General features: G+C 49.3%; 1 protein-coding gene across 1 annotated transcript; it reads left to right on the forward strand.

The window, feature by feature from the left end:
- Positions 1-833: 833 nt before the first annotated feature.
- Positions 834-21,856, forward strand: LOC123490647 (glycogenin-1-like). Its single transcript, XM_045220552.1, has 4 exons — positions 834-986; positions 3,701-3,836; positions 9,668-9,842; positions 21,806-21,856. Exons 1-4 carry the CDS (start codon positions 977-979, stop codon positions 21,854-21,856), a joined length of 372 nt encoding a protein of 123 aa, XP_045076487.1. The 5' UTR covers positions 834-976.
- The last annotated feature ends 222 nt before the right edge of the window (positions 21,857-22,078 follow it).

Genomic DNA, 22,078 nt, shown 5'->3' on the forward strand with positions numbered 1-22,078 from the left:
CTGACATCCTTGGAGAGCTCTTTGGTCTTGGCCATGGTGGAGAGTTTGGAATCTGATTGATTGATTGCTTCTGTGGACAGGTGTCTTTTATACAGGTAACAAACTGAGATTAGGAGCACTCCTTTAGAGTGTGCTCCTAATCTCAGCTTCGATTCCACCTGTATAAAAGACACCTGGGGAGCAAGAAATCTTTCTGATTGAGAGGGGGCCAAATACTTATTTCCCTCATTAAAATGCAAATCAATTTATAACATTTTTGACATGCGTTTTTCTGGATGTTTTGTTGTTATTCTGTCTCTCACTTTTCAAATAAACCTACCATTAAAATTATAAACTGATCATTTCTTTGTCAGTGGGCAAACGTACAAAATCAGCAGGGATCAAATACTTTGTTCCTCACTGTATCTCTCTATTATGTGTGGGGATACTTTGGAACAGATTTCCAAAATGTGAATCACTTGGAGCTGATCTGCTGGTGTTTTTACAGTATTTTATGTCCAACAATAAGATAATAATAAATAAATAAAACAATTGTTTTTCTTTTGCTCAGCAAACTTGGGGGAAATAAATGACCTGCGGGCCAAATGTTGATCCACGGTCCGTCAGACAGAGCTCCGCCTGAGATACACCCTGTCATGTGACCCGCTGTCTAGCATGCATCTATAAATTCACCTCAATGTACTGCGCTCGTCCTTTCCTGACTACACTGGCCTGTCCAACCTGCTCGTCCTTTCCTGACTACACTGGCCTGTCCAACCTGCTCGACTCCTTTCCTGACTACACTGGCCTGTCCAACCTGCTCGTCCTTTCCTGACTACACCGGCCTCGTCCAACCTGCTCGTCCTTTCCTGACTACACTGGCCTGTCCAACCTGCTCGTCCTTTCCTGACTACACTGGCCTGTCCAACCTGCTCGTCCTTTCCTGACTACACTGGCCTGTCCCATCTACAGAGGTGCTGCAACTTCTACTAGCAATATGGCGACAGGTACGTGACGGTTTGTTACCATCTCATCCTTGGAAGGTTGGCTGTGGCAGCCACGGGGAAACGGGTAACTTGTCATGATTGTTCCCACTGTCAGAGGATAAAACAAGTTGCAACAATATCCGTCGTATGTAAATGAGGGATGGCAGGAAAGTAGAGAAATGTACAACTTGGTTTGTTGCCGTTTTCTGTTTTTTTGTCGGTCGGTGGAAACTGGCAACGCAAAGTCGCTTATCTTTAAAGTCCCTTTTCCGCTTTCCATCACCGCGTGTCTAGTTGACTTAATATCGATAGGTTTTACGGCTGTGTGGATATCGGAGTAGGATCATTGTTGGCGCAATGAGTTTTGCTGTTGCTCAGTGTCGCCCTAGTTGTAACCCCATATTCACACGTAGCCGAGGCCGCCGATAGCGGGCGCTATAGTCTGGGATTGATACACTCATGGACCGGCTCCTACATAAAACGTCCTCCATTCAGGCTGCAAAGGTATCATTTTCTTCCTCAGTCACACTCAACCTGCGTAACTTAAATGAGAATTATTTCATCGTTAACCAGAAGTTTTGGCCCTAGTTAGTGAAACGAGGCAATTCTGGCCAATTAATTTTTAGGATTTCTGGTATCAAATCCTATATGCCATTGTGCCCTTAAACAAGGCACTGAACACCCCCACAACAGCACCCTGGACGCCCAGTGGGGCAACCCTCCCCCTCCCATGCACCTCTCCCAAAACCTGTCTTTCTAGGGGTTGGTTAGAACTAAATGTCTGTCTATGGCTGACTACTATAGAGTGTGTGTTCCAACTGCCTATCAAAGTGCATTCTCTTCACTGGAGTGTACATTTAAATTCAGCTGGGAGCAGTGATTCAGTTTAACTTTTTTTTTTGGGGCCAGATTTATTTGGTGTTTCATCAAATCAAATTGTATTGGCCACATGCGCCGAATACAACAGGTGTAGACATTACCGTGAAATGCTTACTTACAGCCCTTAACCAACAACGCGTTTATTTTTTAATAGAAAAGTAAAATAAAACAACAACAAAAGTGTTGAGAGAAAAAGAGCAGAAGTAAAGTAAAATAAAATAACAGTAGGGAGGCTATATATACAGGGGGGTACCGGTGCAGAGTCAATGTGCGGGGGGCACTGGCTAGGTGAGGTAGTTGAGGTAATATGTACATGTGGGTGGAGTTAAAGTGACTATGCATAAATAATTAACAGAGTAGCAGCAGCGTAAAAAGGATGGGGTGGGAGGGCTGTTCAAATAGTCCGGATAGCCATGATTAGCTGTTCAGGAGTCTGATGGCTTGGGGGTAGAAGCTGTTGAGAAGTCTTTTTGGACCTAGACTTGGCACTCGGTACCGCTTGCCCGTGCGGTAGCAGAGAGAACAGTCTATGACTAGGGTGGCTGGAGTCTTTGACAATTTTGAGGGCCTTCCTCTGACACCGCCTGGTATAGAGGTCCTGGATGGCAGTAAACTTGGCCCCAGTGATGTACTGGGCAGTATGCACTACCCTCTGTAGTGCCTTGCAGTCGGAGGCCGAGCAGTTGCCATACCAGGCGGTGATGCAACCAGTCAGGATGCTCTCGATGGTGCAGCTGTAGAACTTTTTGAGGATCTGAGGAACCCCATGCCAAATCTTTTCAGTCTCCTGAGGGGGAATAGGCTTTGTCGTGCCCTCTTCACGACTGTCTTGGTGTGTTTGGACCATGATAGTTCGTTGGTAATCTGTGGTCCTCTGTAGCTCAATTGGTAGAGCATGGCGCTTGCAACGCCAGGGTTGTGGGTTCGATCCCCGGGACCACCTATACGTAAAAATGTATGCACACATGACTAAGTCGCTTTGGATAAAAGCGTCTGCTAAATGGCATATTATAATATTATATTATGATGTGGACACCAAGGAACTTGAAGCTCTCAACCTGTTCCACTACAGCCCCGTCAACGAGAATGGGGGCGTGCTCAGTCCTCTTTTCTTTTTTTTTTTTTCCTGTAGTCCACAATCATCTCCTTTCTTATAATTTAACATCAGCTGTTTTCTTGGGACCAATGGCAATACGGGGTGGGAGAGATTGGGAGGGAGGTACAGTTGGAAAACACATAATTACATTTGTCTTAATCTAGCTGTCACTGTGCCTGGTTTGGCATCTGAACACCATTAGAGGTTTTGCATCCAGTGGTTTCTTTTTACCAGGGAGTTATCCAGTTGGCCCCCAAGACCAACTGCAGTGTAGTGTTTTAATATACACAGGGGATTGTTTTACTGACCAGCCAGGCCTGCTAATATTAACTGCCAGTTTTTACATTTGGCATTATAATAACATGAATCTATTTGTCCTTTGCCAGCTTATAATCAATCCCATTGTTGAGACTTGTTGAGTCTATGGCCAGTTTATAGATTTTCCTACAGTGTGTCAAAGTTGACGTCATCAAGCCCTTGGCCATTCTGGCATCATTGTTAGAACAACCGTTGCCACAGACCATTGGACGTCACCACTCCCTCACTGAAGTAATGTGTTAGGGACTGTCTTTTTTAACCTGCGATACCTATTATGAACACTAGAGCCTTTGTTTTGAGACCCTGTAATGAGTCACGCCTTACAAAGCAGTTTTTTTGGGAAGGTTTTAAGAGGTTATAGCAATGAAGTAAATGTACCTCTGGATTCATACCATTTGAACCTAATGGAGAATGTTATTAATAAGTTCTGTCCCCCATCCAGACCAGGCGTTTGTGACGCTGGCCACCAATGACAGCTATGCCAGGGGAGCCATGGTGCTGGGCAAGTCCCTGAGGAACCACAAGACAACCAGGAAGCTGGTGGTGATGATCGGACCCCACGTCTCTGACCCCTGCAAGTAAGAACCTCTTTAAAGTAGAATTTTGCTTTTACAATCTAATCTCAATTTTTTTATGTAAATAGAATGTTCTAGAAGGGTGTAGAAAACCTTTTTGCGATTTCACTTGTTGTTGAGTAATTTACCTCCAACCAGGGATTCATTTCATCATCCTCATTGTGTAGGAAGGGACTCTGGGGGGGAAAAAGAACAATCTTCTAAAACACCCAAATATGTTCTTTTAGAAACGGAAAAGCTTTCAATGTAGCGACGCAGTTCTTTACATGTTGTACACATGACATCATCATTCCTAACTTTATCCCCAATGTTATATTCAGAGCGACACCCCTCCATCCATTCTACAGGCCACTGCCTAAAATAAGGAAACACAAGTGAATGAGGGATACACAGGATATTGCAGGTGCTTCCACACAGGACATTCCAGACACTGTTCTGGTGGCTGGTGGTGGCCCAACGCCCTGTTAAGGTGGCTGGTGGTGGCCCGACGCCCTGTTAAGGTGGCTGGTGGTGGCCCAACGCCTGTTAAGGTGGCTGGTGGTGGCCCAACGCCCTGTTAAGGTGGCTGGTGGTGGCCCAACGCCCTGTTAAGGTGGCTGGTGGTGGCCCAACGCCCTGTTAAGGTGGCTGGTGGTGGCCCAACGCCCTGTTAAGGTGGCTGGTGGTGGCCCAACGCCCTGTTAAGGTGGCTGGTGGTGGCCCAACGCCCTGTTAAGGTGGCTGGTGGTGGCCCAACGCCCTGTTAAGGTGGCTGGTGGTGGCCCAACGCCCTGTTAAGGTGGCTGGTGGTGGCCCAATACGCCTGTTAAGGTGGCTGGTGGTGGCCCAACGCCCTGTTAAGGTGGCTGGTGGTGGCCCAACGCCCTGTTAAGGTGGCTGGTGGTGGCCCAACGCCCTGTTAAGGTGGCTGGTGGTGGCCCAACGCCCTGTTAAGGTGGCTGGTGGTGGCCCAACGCCCTGTTAAGGTGGCTGGTGGTGGCCCAACGCCCTGTTAAGGTGGCTGGTGGTGGCCCAACGCCCTGTTAAGGTGGCTGGTGGTGGCCCAACGCCCTGTTAAGGTGGCTGGTGGTGGCCCAACGCCCTGTTAAGGTGGCTGGTGGTGGCCCAACGCCCTGTTAAGGTGGCTGGTGGTGGCCCAACGCCCTGTTAAGGTGGTGGTGGTGGCCCAACGCCCTGTTAAGGTGGCTGGTGGTGGCCCAACGCCCTGTTAAGGTGGCTGGTGGTGGCCCAACGCCCTGTTAAGGTGGCTGGTGGTGGCCCAACGCCCTGTTAAGGTGGCTGGTGGTGGCCCAACGCCCTGTTAAGGTGGCTGGTGGTGGCCCAACGCCCTGTTAAGGTGGCTGGTGGTGGCCCAACGCCCTGTTAAGACGGCTGGTGGTGGCCCGACGCCCTGTTAAGACGGCTGGTGGTGGCCCGACGCCCTGTTAAGGTGGCTGGTGGTGGCCCGACGCCCTGTTAAGGTGGCTGGTGGTGGCCCGACGCCCTGTTAAGACGGCTGGTGGTGGCCCGACGCCCTGTTAAGGACGGCTGGTGGTGGCCCGACGCCCTGTTAAGACGGCTGGTGGTGGCCCGACGCCCTGTTAAGACGGCTGGTGGTGGCCCGGACGCCCTGTTAAGACGGCTGGGTGGTGGCCCAACGCCATGTTAAGGTGGCTGGTGGTGGCCCAACGCCCTGTTAAGGTGGCTGGTGGTGGCCCAACGCCCTGTTAAGACGGCTGGTGGTGGCCCAACGCCCTGTTAAGACACTATGTTGCTGTTTCCTTTATTTTGGCAGTTACCTGCAACAGGCTACACAGAGAATGGCACGGCTGGATAGGGAAAAGAACAGGCTACACAGAGAATGGCACGGCTGGATAGGGAAAAGGCTGGAGTGGCATGAAAAATGGTATAAAACTGCAGATAGTTTGGAATGACACGATTTTATCTTTTTGATAGCGATACCATTAGGTACATTTTGTTTTGATTTTTTTTGGAACCGTAATTGGTGACATATTTGGAACCTATTCCCAACATTTGACAGTTTCTAACAGTACTAAGCATATGTTTGTAGGACTTAAGAGTTTTGAAACAAAATGTACTTTGAGGGTAGTGTACAATAATATGACCTGTTTAGAAAATGCCCCACAGGGTGTCGGAGTGGAGTACCCCGTCTTAATTTGGCATGACGCCTCACTGTACCCCGTCTTACCCTCACTGTACCCTGGCCTCACTGTACCCCGTCTTACCCTAGAGGTGTATCATGATATTCCCTGGCCTCACTGTACCCCGTCTTACCCTAGAGGTGTATCATGATATGCCCTGGCCTCACTGTACCCTAGAGGTGTATCATGATATTCCCTGGCCTCACTGTACCCCGTCTTACCCTAGAGGTGTATCATGATATGCCCTGGCCTCACTGTACCCTAGAGGTGTATCATGATATGCCCTGGCCTCACTGTACCCTAGAGGTGTATCATGATATGCCCTGGCCTCACTGTACCCTAGAGGTGTATCATGATATGCCCTGGCCTCACTGTACCCTAGAGGTGTATCATGATATGCCCTGGCCTCACTGTACCCTAGAGGTGTATCATGATATACCCTGGCCTCACTATACCCCAGAGGTGTATCATGATATGCCCTAGAGGTGTATCATGATATGCCCTGGCCTCACTGTACCCCTAGAGGTGTATCATGATATACCCTAGAGGTGTATCATGATATACCCTAGAGGTGTATCATGATATGCCCTGGCCTCACTGTACCCTAGAGGTGTGTCATGATATGCCCTGGCCTCACTATACCCTAGGAGGTGTATCATGATATGCCCTAGAGGTGTATCATGATATTCCCTGGCCTCACTGTACCCTAGAGGTGTATCATGATATACCCTAGAGGTGTATCATGATATGCCCTAGAGGTGTATCATGATATGCCCTGGCCTCACTGTACCCTAGAGGTGTGTCATGATATGCCCTGGCCTCACTATACCCTAGAGGTGTATCATGATATGCCCTAGAGGTGTATCATGATATGCCCTGGCCTCACTATACCCTAGAGGCGTATCATGATATGCCCTGGCCTCACTATACCCTAGAGGCGTATCATGATATGCCCTGGCATCACTGTACCCTAGAGGTGTATCATAATATTCCCTGGCCTCACTGTACCCTAGAGGTGTATCATGATATGCCCTGGCCTCACTATACCCTAGAGGTGTATCATAATATGCCCTGGCCTCACTGTACCCTAGAGGTGTATCATGATATACCCTGGCCTCACTGTACCCTAGAGGTGTATCATGATATGCCCTAGAGGTGTATCATGATATGCCCTGGCCTCACTATACCCTAGAGGTGTATCATGATATGCCCTAGAGGTGTATCATGATATGCCCTAGAGGTGTATCATGATATGCCCTAGAGGTGTATCATGATATGCCCTAGAGGTGTATCATGATATGCCCTAGAGGTGTATCATGATATGCCCTAGAGGTGTATCATGATATGCCCTAGAGGTGTATCATGATATGCCCTAGAGGTGTATCATGATATGCCCTAGAGGTGTATCATGATATGCCCTAGAGGTGTATCATGATATGCCCTAGAGGTGTATCATGATATTCCCTGGCCTCACTATACCCTAGAGGTGTATCATGATATGCCCTAGAGGTGTATCATGATATGCCCTAGAGGTGTATCATGATATGCCCTAGAGGTGTATCATGATATACCCTAGAGGTGTATCATGATATACCCTGGCCTCACTATGCCCTAGAGGTGTATCATGATATTCCCTGGCCTCACTATACCCTAGAGGTGTATCATGATATGCCCTAGAGGTGTATCATGATATGCCCTAGAGGTGTATCATGATATGCCCTAGAGGTGTATCATGATATGCCCTAGAGGTGTATCATGATATGCCCTAGAGGTGTATCATGATATGCCCTAGAGGTGTATCATGATATGCCCTGGCCTCACTGTCCCTAGAGGTGTATCATGATATGCCCTAGAGGTGTATCATGATATGCCCTAGAGGTGTATCATGATATGCCCTAGAGGTGTATCATGATATGCTCCTAGAGGTGTATCATGATATGCCCCTAGAGGTGTATCATGATATGCCCTAGAGGTGTATCATGATATGCCCTAGAGTATCATGATATGCCCTAGAGGTGTATCATGATATACCCTAGAGGTGTATCATGATATACCCGGGCCTCACTATGCCCTAGAGGTGTATCATGATATTCCCTGGCCTCACTATACCCTAGAGGTGTATCATGATATTCCCTGGCCTCACTATACCCTAGAGGTGTATCATGATATGCCCTAGAGGTGTATCATGATATGCCCTAGAGGTGTATCATGATATGCCCTAGAGGTGTATCATGATATGCCCTAGAGGTGTATCATGAAATGCCCTGGCCTCACTGTCCCTAGAGGTGTATCATGATATGCCCTAGAGGTGTATCATGATATGCCCTGGCCTCACTGTACCCTAGAGGTGTATCATGATATGCCCTGGCCTCACTGTACCCCGTCTTACCCTAGAGGTGTATCATGATATGCCCTGGCCTCACTGTACCCCGTCTTACCCTAGAGGTGTATCATGATATGCCCTGGCCTCACTGTACCCTAGAGGTGTATCATGATATGCCCTGGCCTCACTGTACCCTAGAGGTGTATCATGATATACCCTGGCCTCACTATACCCTAGAGGTGTATCATGATATACCCTAGAGGTGTATCATGATATACCCTGGCCTCACTATACCCTAGAGGTGTATCATGATATGCCCTAGAGGTGTATCATGATATGCCCTAGAGGTGTATCATGATATACCCTGGCCTCACTATGCCCTAGAGGTGTATCATGATATTCCTGGCCTCACTATACCCTAGAGGTGTATCATGATATGCCCTAGAGGTGTATCATGATATGCCCTAGAGGTGTATCATGATATGCCCTAAGGTGTATCATGATATGCCCTAGAGGTGTATCATGATATGCCCTAGAGGTGTATCATGATATGCCCTAGAGGTGTATCATGATATACCCTAGCCCCTCACTATGCCCTAGAGGTGTATCATGATATTCCCTGGCCTCACTATACCCTAGAGGTGTATCATGATATGCCCTAGAGGTGTATCATGATATGCCCTAGAGGTGTATCATGATATGCCTAGAGGTGTATCATGATATGCCCTAGAGGTGTATCATGATATGCCCTAGAGGTGTATCATGATATGCCCCTAGAGGTGTATCATGATATGCCCTAGAGGTGTATCATGATATGCCCTAGAGGTGTATCATGATATGCCCTGGCCTCACTGTCCCTAGAGGTGTATCATGATATGCCCTAGAGGTGTATCATGATATGCCCTGGCCTCACTATACCCTAGAGGTGTATCATGATATGCCCTAGAGGTGTATCATGATATGCCCTAGAGGTGTATCATGATATGCCCTAGAGGTGTATCATGATATGCCCTAGAGGTGTATCATGATATGCCCTAGAGGTGTATCATGATATGCCCTAGAGGTGTATCATGATATGCCCTAGAGGTGTATCATGATATGCCCTAGAGGTGTATCATGATATGCCCTAGAGGTGTATCATGATATGCCCCTAGAGGTGTATCATGATAATGCCTAGAGGTGTATCATGATATGCCCCTAGAGGTGATCATGATATGCCCTAGAGGTGTATCATGATATGCCCTGGCCTCACCATATGAAGCTGACTCATCACTACTGCACTTATTCAGAATGCTGTCCAATCAGAAGGCTTTCCTCTGCACACCATATTCACAGTACATTATGTCTGCTCCTCTCCCTCCTCCCACCAGAGGAGTGCTTCACAAGATCTTTGACGAGGTGCTGCTGGTGGATGTGTTGGACAGCGGAGACAGAGCTCACCTGGCCCTGATGAAGAGACCGGACCTGGGAGTCACCTTCACCAAGCTACACTGCTGGACTCTTACCCACTACTCCAAATGTGTCTTCATGGACGCGGACACAATGGTGAGACCCTATGGACCCTGTCTCTACACACTCCCCCCTATGGACCCTGTCTCTACACACTCCCCCCTATGGACCCTGTCTCTACACACTCCCCCCTATGGACCCTGTCTCTACACACTCCTCCCTATGGACCCTGTCTATACACACTCCCCCCTATGGACCCTGTCTCTACACACTCCCCCCTATGGACCCTGTCTCTACACACCCTATGGACCCTGTCTCTACACACTCCCCCTATGGACCCTGTCTCTACACCTCCCCCTATGGACCCTGTCTCTACACACTCCCCCTATGGACCCTGTCTCTACACACTCCCCCTATGGACCCTGTCTCTACACTCCCCCTATGGACCCTGTCTCTACACACTCCCCTATGGACCCTGTCTCTACACACTCCCCCTATGGACCCTGTCTATACACACTCCCCCTATGGACCCTGTCTCTACACACTCCCCCTATGGACCCTGTCTCTACACACTCCCCCTATGGACCCTGTCTATACACACTCCCCCCTATGGACCCTGTCTCTACACACTCCCCCTATGGACCCTGTCTCTACACACTCCCCCTATGGACCCTGTCTCTACACACTCCCCATGGACCCTGTCTCTACACACTCCCTATGGACCCTGTCTCTACACACTCCCCCTATGGACCCTGTCTACACACTCCCCCTATGGACCCTGTCTCTACACACTCCCCCTATGGACCCTGTCTCTACACACTCCCCCATGGACCCTGTCTCTACACACTCCCCCCATGGACCCTGTCTCTACACACTCCCCCTATGGACCCTGTCTCTACACTCCCCCTATGGACCCTGTCTATACACACTCCTCCCATGGACCCTGTCTCTACACACTCCCCCCTATGGACCCTGTTCTCTACACACTCCCCTATGGACCCTGTCTCTCACACACTCCCCCCCTATGGACCCTGTCTATACACACTCCCCCTATGGACCCTGTCTCTACACACTCCCCCTATGGACCCTGTCTCTACACACTCCCCCTATGGACCCTGTCTCTACACACTCCCCCTATGGACCCTGTCTCTACACACTCCCCCTATGGACCCTGTCTCTACACACTCCCATGGACCCTGTCTCTACACACTCTCCCTATGGACCCTGTCTCTACACACTCCCCCCTATGGACCCTGTCTCTACACACTCCCCCTATGGACCCTGTCTCTACACCTCCCCCTATGGACCCTGTCTCTACACACTCCCCCCTATGGACCCTGTCTCTACACACTCCCCCTATGGACCCTGTCTATACACACTCCCCCTATGGACCCTGTCTCTACACACCCCCATGGACCCTGTCTCTACACACTTCCCCTATGGACCCTGTCCTGAATGAACAGCGCGGAAGAAGATGGCTGCCGTTTACAGCCCTCTAACCAATTGTACTATTATGTGTGTTTTTCCGCGTTATTTGTAATTTATTTTGTACATATGTTTCTGCCATCGTCTCTTATAACCAAAGAGAGCTTCTGGATATCAGGACAGCGATTACTCACCTCGCGTTGGACCGAACACTTTTTCTTCAACGAGGCGTTCGCGAAGGATATTCTACAGACTCCCGACAAGGCCCAGATCCCCGTCATTCGCGTGAGGAAGAGACGGAGATGTCGTGGGCGCAGATCCGGGTGCCTTGTAAGGATACGACGCGAACGAGTAAACTGCCTCTCCCATCAATCCTATTAGCCAACGTTCAAGCTTTGGAGAATAAAATGGACGATTAAGATTACGGTTATCCTGACCGAACGGGACATTAAAAACTGTAATATCTTATGTTTCACGGAGTCGTGGCTGAACGACGACAATGATAACATTCAGCTAGCAGGCTATACGCTACATCGGCAGGACAGAACGGCAGACTCGGGTAAGACGAGGTGGCGGTCTCTGTATATTTGTAAACAACAGCTGGTGCACAAAATCAAATACTAAGGAAGTCTCAAGGTTTTGCTCGCCTGAGGTAGAGTATCTTATGATAAGCTGTAGACCACACTATTTACCAAGAGAGTTTTCATCTATATTTTTCATAGCTGTCTATTTACCACCACAAACCAATGCTGGCATTAAGATTGCACTGAATGAGTTGTACAAGGCCATTAATCAACAGGAAAACGCTCATCCAGATGCAGCGCTCCTAGTAGCAGGGGACTTTAATGCAGGGGAAACTTAAATCCGTTCTACCTAATTTCTACCAGCATGTTAAATGTGCAACCAGAGGGGAAAAACTCTAGACCACCTTTACTCCACACACAGAGAGCATACAAAGCTCTCCTCGCCCTCCATTTGGCAAATCTGACCATAACTCTATCCTCCTGATTCCTGCTTATAAGCAAAACGAACAGGAAGCACCAGTGATTCGGCTAATAAAAAAGTGGTCAGATGACGCAGATGCTAAGCTACAGGACTGTTTTGCTAGCACAGACTGGAACATGTTCGGGATTCTTCAGACACAGCATTGAGGAGTACACCACATCAGTCACTGGCTTCATCAATAAGTGCATCGATGATGTCGCCCCACAGTGACCCGTATCGTACATACCCCAACCAGAAGCCATGGATTACAGGAAACATCCGCACTGAGCTAAAGGGTAGAGCTGCCGCTTTCAAGGAACGGGACTCTAACCCGACGCTTATAAGAAATCCCGCTATGACCTCCGACAACCATCAAACAGGCAAAGAGCTCAATACAGGTCTAAGATTGAATCATACTACACTGGCTCTGAGCTCGTCGGATGTGGCAGGGCTTGAAAACTATTACAGACTACAAAGGGAAGCACAGCCGCGAGCTGCCCAGTGACACAAGCCTACCAGACGAAGCTAAACCACTTCTATGCTCGCTCCGAGGCAAGCAACACTGAAGCATGCATGAGAGCACCAGCTGTTCCGGACGACTGGCTGTGATCACGCTCTCCGTAGCCGATGTGAGTAAGACTTTTAAGCAGGTCAACATTCACAAGGCCGCAGGGCCAGACGGATTACCAGGACGTGTACTCCGAGCATGTGCTGACCAACTGGCAAGTGTCTTCACTGACATTTTCAACATGTCCCTGACTGAGTCTGTAATACCAACATGTTTCAAGCAGACCACCATAGTCCCCGTGCCCAAGAACTCTAAGATAACCTGCCTAAATGACTACCGACCCATGGCACTGACGTCTGTAGCCATGAAGTGCTTTGAAAGACTGGTCATGGCTCACATCAACAGGCATAATCCCAGAAACCCTAGACCCACTCCAATTTGCATACCGCCCCAACAGATCCACAGATGATGCAATCTCTATCGCACTCCACACTGCCCTTTCCCACCTGGACAAGAGGAACACCTACGTGAGAATGCTATTCATTGACTACAGCTCAGCATTCAACACCATAGTGCCCTCAAAGCTCATCACTAAGCTAAGGATCCTGGGACTAAACACCTCCCTCTGCAACTGGATCCTGGACTTCTGACGGGCCGCCCCAGGTGGTAAGGGTAGGTAACAACACATCTGCCCACACTGATCCTCAACACGGGGGCCCCTCAGGGGTGCGTGCTCAGTCCCCTCCTGTACTCTCTGTTCACCCATGACTGCATGGCCAGGCACGACTCCAACACCATCATTAAGTTTGCCGACGACACAACAGTGGTAGGCCTGATCACCGACAACGATGAGAGCCATAGGGAGGAGGTCAGAGATCTGGCCGTGTGGTGCCAGGACAACAACCTCTCCTCAACGTGACCAAGACAAAGGAGATGATTGTGGACTACAGGAAAAAAAAGAGGACTGAGCACGCCCCATTCTCATCGACGGGGCTGTAGTGGAACAGGTTGAGAGCTTCAAGTTCCTTGGTGTCCACATCACCAACGAACTATCATGGTCCAAACACACCAAGACAGTCGTGAAGAGGGCACGACAAAGCCTATTCCCCCTCAGGAGACTAAAAAGATTTGGCATGGGTCCTCAGATCCTCAAAAAAATTCTACAGCTGCACCATCGAGAGCATCCTGACTGTTGCATCACCGCCTGAGTAGCAACTGCTTGGCCTCTGACCGCAAGGCACTACAGAGGGTAGTGCGTACGGCCCAGTACATCACAGGGCAAAGCTCCCTGCCATCCAGGACCTCTATACCAGGCGTTGTCAGAGGAAGGCCCTCAAAATTGTCAAAGACTCCAGTCACCCTAGTCATAGACTGTTCTCTCTGCTACCATAACGGCAAGCGGTACCGGAGTGCCAAGTCTGGGTCCAAAGACTTCCTCAACAGCTTCTACCCCCAAGCCATAAGACTCCTGAACAGCTAATCATGGCTACCCGGACTATTTGCACTGCCCCCCACCCCATACTTTTACGCTGCTGCTACTCTGTTAAGTATTTATGCATAGTCACTTTAACTCTACCCACATGTACATATTACCTCAACTACCTCAACTAGGCCGGTGCCCCCTGCACATTGACTATGCAAGGTACCCCCTGTATATATAGCCTCCCTACTGTCACTTTATTCTATTGTATATATAGCCTCCCTACTGTCACTTTATTCTATTGTATATATAGCCTCCCTACTGTCACTTTATTTTTACTTCTGCTCTTTTTTTCTCAACACTTTTTGTTGTTTTATTCTTACTTTTTTGTTTAAAATAAATGCATTGTTGGTTAAGGGCTGTAAGTAAGCATTTCACGTAATGTCTGCACCTGTTGTATTCGGCGCATGTGACCAATAAAATTTGATTTGATTTGATTTGTCTCTATACACTCCCCCTATGGACCCTGTCTCTCGACACTCCCCCTATGGACCCTGTCTACACACTCCCCATGGACCCTGTCTCTACACACTCCCCCTATGGACCCTGTCTCTACACACTCCCCCTATGGACCCTGTCTCTACACACTCCCCCTATGGACCCTGTCATACACACCCCCTATGGACCCTGTCTCTACACACTCCCCTATGGACCCTGTCTCTACACACTCCCCCCTATGGACCCTGTCTCTACACACTCCCCCCTATGGACCCTGTCTCTACACACTCCCCCTATGGACCCTGTCTCTACACACTCCCCCCTATGGACCCTGTCTCTACACACTCCCCCTATGGACCCTGTCTCTACACACTCCCCCCTATGGACCCTGTCTCACACACTCCCCCTATGGACCCTGTCTCTACACACCCCCCTAGGACCTGCCTCACACACCCCTGTGGACCCTGTCTCTACACACTCCCCCTATGGACCCTGTCTCTACACACTCCCCCTATGGACCCTGTCTCTACACACTCCCCCTATGGACCCTGTCTCTACACACTCCCCCTATGGACCCTGTCTCTACACACTCCCCCTATGGACCCTGTCTCTACACACTCCCCCCTATGGACCCTGTCTCTACACACTCCCCCCTATGGACCCTGTCTCTACACACTCCCCCCTATGGACCCTGTCTCTACACACTCCCCCCTATGGACCCTGTCTCTACACACTCCCCCTATGGACCCCGTGTCTGCACACTCCCCCTATGGACCCTGTCTATACATCCCACTCTGGACCCTGTCTCTACACACTCCCCTAGGACCTGTTCCCTACACCCCTATGGACCCTGTCTCTACACACTTCGCCCTATGGACCCTGTCTCCACACACTCCCCCTATGGACCCTGTCTCTACACACTCCCCCTATGGACCCTGTCTCTACACACTCCCCCTATGGACCCTGTCTATACACACTCCCCTATGGACCCCGGTCTCACACACTCCCCTATGGACCCTGTCTCTACACACTCCCCCTATGGACCCTGTCTCTACACACCCCCTATGGACCCTGTCTCTACACACTCCCCCTATGGACCCTGTCTCTACACACTCCCCCTATGGACCCTGTCTCTACACTCCCCCTATGGACCCTGTCTCTACACTCCCCCTATGGACCCTGTCTCTACACACTCCCCCTATGGACCCTGTCTCTACACACTCCCCCTATGGACCCTGTCTCTACACACTCCCCCTATGGACCCTGTCTCTACACACTCCCCCCATGGACCCTGTCTATACACACTCCCCCTAGTGGACCCTGTCTCTACACACTCCCCCTATGGACCCTGTCTATACACACTCCCCCTATGGACCCTGTCTCTATACACACTCCCCCTATGGACCCTGTCTATACACAACCTCCCCCTATGGACCCTGTCTATACACACTCCCCCCCTATGGACCCTGTCTCTACACACTCCCCCTATGGACCCTGTCTCTACACACTCCCCCTATGGACCCTGTCTCTACACACTCCCCATGGACCCTGTCTCTACACATCCCCCTATGGACCCTGTCTCCCACACACTCCCCCTATGGACCCTGTCTCTACACACTCCCCCTATGGACCCTGTCTCTACACACTCCCCTATGGACCCTGTCTATACACACTTCCCCCTAGTGGACCCTGTCCTGAATGAACAGCGCCGGAAGAAGATGGCTGCGTTTACAGCCCTCTAACCAATTGTACTATTATGTGTGTTTTTCCGCGTTATTTGTAATTTATTTTGTACATAATGTTTCTGCCATCGTCTCTTATAACCAAAGAGAGCTTCTGGATATCAGGACAGCGATTACTCACCTCGCGTTGACGAACACTTTTTCTTCAACGAGGCGTCGCGAAGGATATTCTACAGACTCCCGACAAGGCCCAGATCCCCGTCATTCAGCGTGAGGAAGAGACGGAGATATCGTGGGCGCAGATCCGGGTGCCTTGTAAGGATACTGACGGGTGAACGAGTAAACTGCCTCTCCCATCAATCCTGTTAAACGTTCAAGCTTTGGAGAATAAAATGGACGATTTAAGATTACGTTATCAAACGGGACATTAAAAACTGTAATATCTTATGTTTCACCGAGTCGTGGCTGAACGACGACAATGATAACATTCAGCTAGCAGGCTATACGCTACATCGGCAGGACAGAACGGGCAGACTCGGGTAAGACGAGGGCGTGGCGGTCTCTGTATATTTGTAAACAACAGCTGGTGTACAAAATCAAATACTAAGGAAGTCTCAAGGTTTTGCTCGCCTGAGGTAGAGTATCTTATGATAAGCTGTAGACCACACTATTTACCAAGAGAGTTTTCATCTATATTTTTCATAGCTGTCTATTTAACCCACCACAAACCAATGCTGGCATTAAGATTGCACTGAATGAGTTGTACAAGGCCATTAATCAACAGGAAAACGCTCATCCAGATGCAGCGCTCCTAGTAGTAGGGGACTTTAATGCAGGGAAACTTAAACCGTTCTACCTAATTTCTACCAGCATGTTAAATGTGCAACCAGAGGGGAAAAAACTCTAGACCACCTTTACTCCACACACAGAGACGCATACAAAGCTCTCCTCGCTCCATTTGGCAAATCTGACCATAACTCTATCCTCCTGATTCCTGCTTATAAGCAAAAACTGAAGCAGGAAGCACCAGTGATCAAGCTACAAAAAAGTGGTCAGATGACGCAGATGCGTAAGCTACAGGACTGTTTTGCCTAGCACAGACTGGAAATGTTCCGGGATTCTTCAGACAGCATTGAGGAGTACACCACATCAGTCACTGGCTTCATCAATAAGTGCATCGATGATGTCGTCCCCACAGTGACCGACGTAATACCCCAACCAGAAGCCATGGATTACAGGAAACATCCGCACTGAGCTAAAGGGTAGAGTTGCAGCTTTCAAGGAACGGGACTCAACCGGACGCTTATAAGAAATCCCGCTACTGACCTCCGACGAACCATCAAACAGGCAAAAGAGTCAATACAGGTCTAAGATTGAATCATACTACACTGGCTCTGACGCCGCCGGATGTGGCAGGGCTTGAAAACTATTACAGACTACAAAGGGAAGCACAGCCGCGAGCTGCCCAGTGACACAAGCCTACCAGACGAGCTAAACCACTTCTATGCTCGCGCGAGGCAAGCAACACTGAAGCATGCATGAGAGCACCAGCTGTTCCCGGACGACTATGTGATCACGCTCTCCGTAGCCGATGTGAGTAAGACTTTTAAGCAGGTCAACATTCACAAGGCCGAGGGCCAGACGGATTACCAGGACGTGTACTCCGAGCATGTGCTGACCAACTGGCAAGTGTCTTCACTGACATTTTCAACATGTCCCTGACTGAGTCTGTAATACCAACATGTTTCAAGCAGACCACCATAGTTCCCGTGCTCAAGAACTCTAAGATAACCGCCTAAATGACTACCGACCCGTGGCACTGACGCCTGTAGCCATGAAGTGCTTTTGAAAGACTGGTCATGGCTCACATCAACAGCCTATAATCCCAGAAACCCTAGACCCACTCCAATTTGCATACCGCCCCAACAGATCCACAGATGATGCAATCTCTATCGCACTCCACACTGCCCTTTCCCACCTGGACAAGAGGAACACCTACGTGAGAATGCTATTCATTGACTACAGCTCAGCATTCAACACCATAGTGCCCTCAAAGCTCATCACTAAGCTAAGGATCCTGGGACTAAACACCTCCCTCTGCAACTGGATCCTGGACTTCCTGACGGGCCGCCCCAGGTGGTAAGGGTAGGCTGTCTAACAACACATCTGCCACACTGATCTCAACACGGGGGCCCCTCAGGGTGCGTGCTCAGTCCCCTCCTGTACTCTCTGTTCACCCATGACTGCATGGCCAGGCACGACTCCAACACCATCATTAAGTTTGCCGACGACACAACAGTGGTAGGCCTGATCACCGACAACGATGAGACAGCCTATAAGGGAGGTCAGAGATCTGGCCGTGTGGTGCCAGGACAACAACCTCTCCCTCAACGTGACCAAGACAAAGGGAGATGATTGTGGACTACAGGAAAAAAAAAGAGGACTGAGCACGCCCCCATTCTCTCATCGACGGGGCTGTAGTGGAACAGGTTGAGAGCTTCAAGTTCCTTGGTGTCCACATCACCAACGAACTATCATGGTCCAAACACACCAAGACAGTCGTGGAAGAGGGCACGACAAAGCTATTCCCCCTCAGGAGACTAAAAGATTTGGCATGGGTCCTCAGATCCTCAAAAATTCTACAGCTGCACCATCGTGAGCATCCTGACTGGTTGCATCACCGCCTGGTATGGCAACTGCTTGGCCTCTGACCGCAAGGCACTACAGAGGGTAGTGCGACGGCCCAGTACATCACAGGGGCAAAGCTCCTGCCATCCAAGACCTCTATACCAGGCGGTGTCAGAGGAAGGCCTCAAAATTGTCGAAGACTCCAGTCACCCTAGTCATAGACTGTTCTCTCTGCTACCGACGGCAAGCGGTACCGGAGTGCTAAGTCTAGGTCCAAAAGACTTCTCAACAGCTTCTACCCCCAAGCCATAAGACTCCTGAACAGCTAATCATGGCTACCCGACTATTTGCACTGCCCCCACCCCATACTTTTACGCTGCTGCTACTCTGTTAAGTATTTATGCATAGTCACTTTTAACTCTACCCACATGTACATATTACCTCAACTACCTCAACTAGCCGGTGCCCCCGCACATATGACTATGCAACGGTACCCCGTGTATATATAGCCTCCTACTGTCACTTTATTCTATTGTATATATAGCCTCCCCTACTGTCACTTTATTTTTACTTCTGCTCTTTTTTCTCAACACTTTTTTGTTGTTGTTTTTATTCTTACTTTTTTTGTTTAAAATAAATGCATTGTTGGTTAAGGGCTGTAAGTAAGCATTTCACTGTAATGTCTGCACCTGTTGTATTTGGCGCATGTGGCCAATAAAATTTGATTTGATTTGTCTCTATACACTCCCCCCTATGGACCCTGTCTCTACACACTCCCCCCTATGGACCCTGTCTCTACACACCCCCTATGGACCCTGTCTCTACACACTCCCCCTATGGACCCTGTCTCCTACACACTTCCCATGGACCCTGTCTCTACACACTCCCACCCTATGGACCCTGTCTCTACACACTCCCCTATGGACCCTGTCTCTACACACTCCCCCTATGGACCCTGTCTCTACACACCTATGGACCCTGTCTCTACACACTCCCCCTATGGACCCTGTCTCTACACACTTCCCCTATGGACCCTGTCTATACACACTTCCCCTATGGACCCTGTCTCTACACACTCCCCCTATGGACCCTGTCTCCACTACTCCCCATCGGACCCCTGTCTATACACACTCCCCCCTATGGACCCTGTCTCTACACACCTCCCCCTATGGACCCTGTCTATACACACCCCTATGGACCCTGTCTCTACACACCCCCTATGGACCCTGGTCTCTACACACTCCCCTATGACCCCTGTCTCTACACACTCCCCCTATGGACCCTGTCTATACACACTCCCCCTATGGACCCTGTCTCTACACACTCCCCCTATGGACCCTGTCTCTACACACTTCCCTATGGACCCTGTCTCTACACACTCCCCCCTATGGACCCTGTCTCTACACACTCCCCTATGGACCCTGTCTATACACACCCCTATGGACCCTGTCTCTACACACTCCCCCTGGACCCTTGGTCCATACACACACTCCCCTATGGACCCTGTCTCTACACACTCCCCTATGGACCCTGTCTCTACACACTCCCCCTATGGACCCTGTCTATACACACTCCCCCTGTTGACCTGTATGTCCTCCTGGTTATCCAGGTGGTACAGTATAGTTGACCTGTATGTCCTCCTGGTTATCCAGGTGGTACAGTATAGTTGACCTGTATGTCCTCCTGGTTATCCAGGTGGCTTCAGTATAGTTGACCTGTATGTCCTCCCTGGTTATCCAGGTGGCTTGTGTATATGACTGATGTCCTCCTGGTCAGGTGGTTTCAGTATATTTGACCTGTATGTCTGTATCCAGGTGGTACAGTATATTTGACCGTATGTTCCTGGCTATCAGGTGGTGACAGGTATAGTTGACTCTGTATGTCCTCCTGGTTATCAGGTGGTACAGTATAGTTGACCTTAGTGTTCCTGGTTATCATGGTACAGTATAGTTGGACCTCCGTATGTCCTCCCTGGTTATCAGGTGGTACAGATATTTGATCTGCAGGTCCTCCTGGTTATCCAGGTGGTACAGTATATTTGACCTGTATGTCCTCCTGGTTATCAGGTGGCTTAGTATATTTGACCTGTATGTCCCTCCTGGTTACTCCAGGTGGCTTGAGTATATTTGACTTATGTCCTCCTGGTTATCCAGGTGGGCGTCAGTATATTTGACCTATGTCCTCCTGGTTATCCAGGTGGCTTCAGTATATTGATGTATGTTCCTGGTTATCAGGTGATTGGTAATGAGATGCCCTCCTGGCTGTCCAGGTAGGCTTGTGCATATTGACTATGTCCTCCTGCTGTTATCAGGTGGCTTCAGTATATGACTGTATGTCCCCCGGGTTATCCAGGTGGCTTGTATATGAGTATGTTCCTGGTTATCCAGGTGGGCTTCAGTATATTTGACTGTATGTCCTCCTGGTTATCATGGCTTCAGTATATTTGACCGTATGTCCCCCCCTGGTTATCCAGGTGGGTAGTATATTTGACCGATGTCCTCTGGTTATCAGGTGGTTAGTATATTTGACCTGTAGTCCTCCTGGTTATCCAGGTGGCTTCAGTATATTTGACCTGGTATGTCCTCCTGGTATCCAGGTGGCTTCAGTATATTTGACTCTTATGTCTCCTGGCTATCCAGGTGGGCTTCAGTATATTTGACTCTGAAGTGTCCTCCTGGTTATCCAGGGTACAGTATATTGACTGTAGGTCCTAGTATCAGAAGCAGTATATTTGACGTAGTCCCCCCCGGTATCCAGGTGGTTTGGGGGTATATTGACTGCAGATCCCCTGTTTATCCATGGTTTCAGTATATTTGACTTGTATGTCCTCCTGGGATCCAGGTGGTTCAGTATATTGATGTATGTCCTCTAGTATCCAGGTGGCTTCAGGTATATTGAGCATGTGTTTGTTGAGGTGGTACAGAACGTGGATGAGTTGTTGGACAGAGAGGAGCCGTGCGGATGACGCGCCGGTGACTGTTTCGACCCCAGGGGAAGTTCGTCCAACGAGAACGGCAAACGTTATACACAGAAAGCAGCTTGAGGTAAGCTTTCAGAGTTAATATTTTGTTTGGTTGGTAATGTGGATTATTATGACTTTAGGTATTGTAAATGTTATTGTGAGCAATATGGTGTTGTGCATGAAATAGGTTGGAGTATATGGTAGCGCTTTCATGGTTGTTTGCTG

Source organism: Coregonus clupeaformis, unplaced genomic scaffold (genome assembly GCF_020615455.1).
Source record: "Coregonus clupeaformis isolate EN_2021a unplaced genomic scaffold, ASM2061545v1 scaf4275, whole genome shotgun sequence".
NCBI classification, from domain to species: domain Eukaryota; kingdom Metazoa; phylum Chordata; class Actinopteri; order Salmoniformes; family Salmonidae; genus Coregonus; species Coregonus clupeaformis.

Bases quoted from the DNA above. Each gene is read 5' to 3' on its own strand.
- LOC123490647 (XM_045220552.1), top strand. The intron at 3,837-9,667 runs GTAAGAACCTCT...TCCTCCCACCAG, and splicing joins CACGTCTCTGACCCCTGCAA to AGGAGTGCTTCACAAGATCT. The intron at 9,843-21,805 runs GTGAGACCCTAT...GTGTTTGTTGAG, and splicing joins TCATGGACGCGGACACAATG to GTGGTACAGAACGTGGATGA.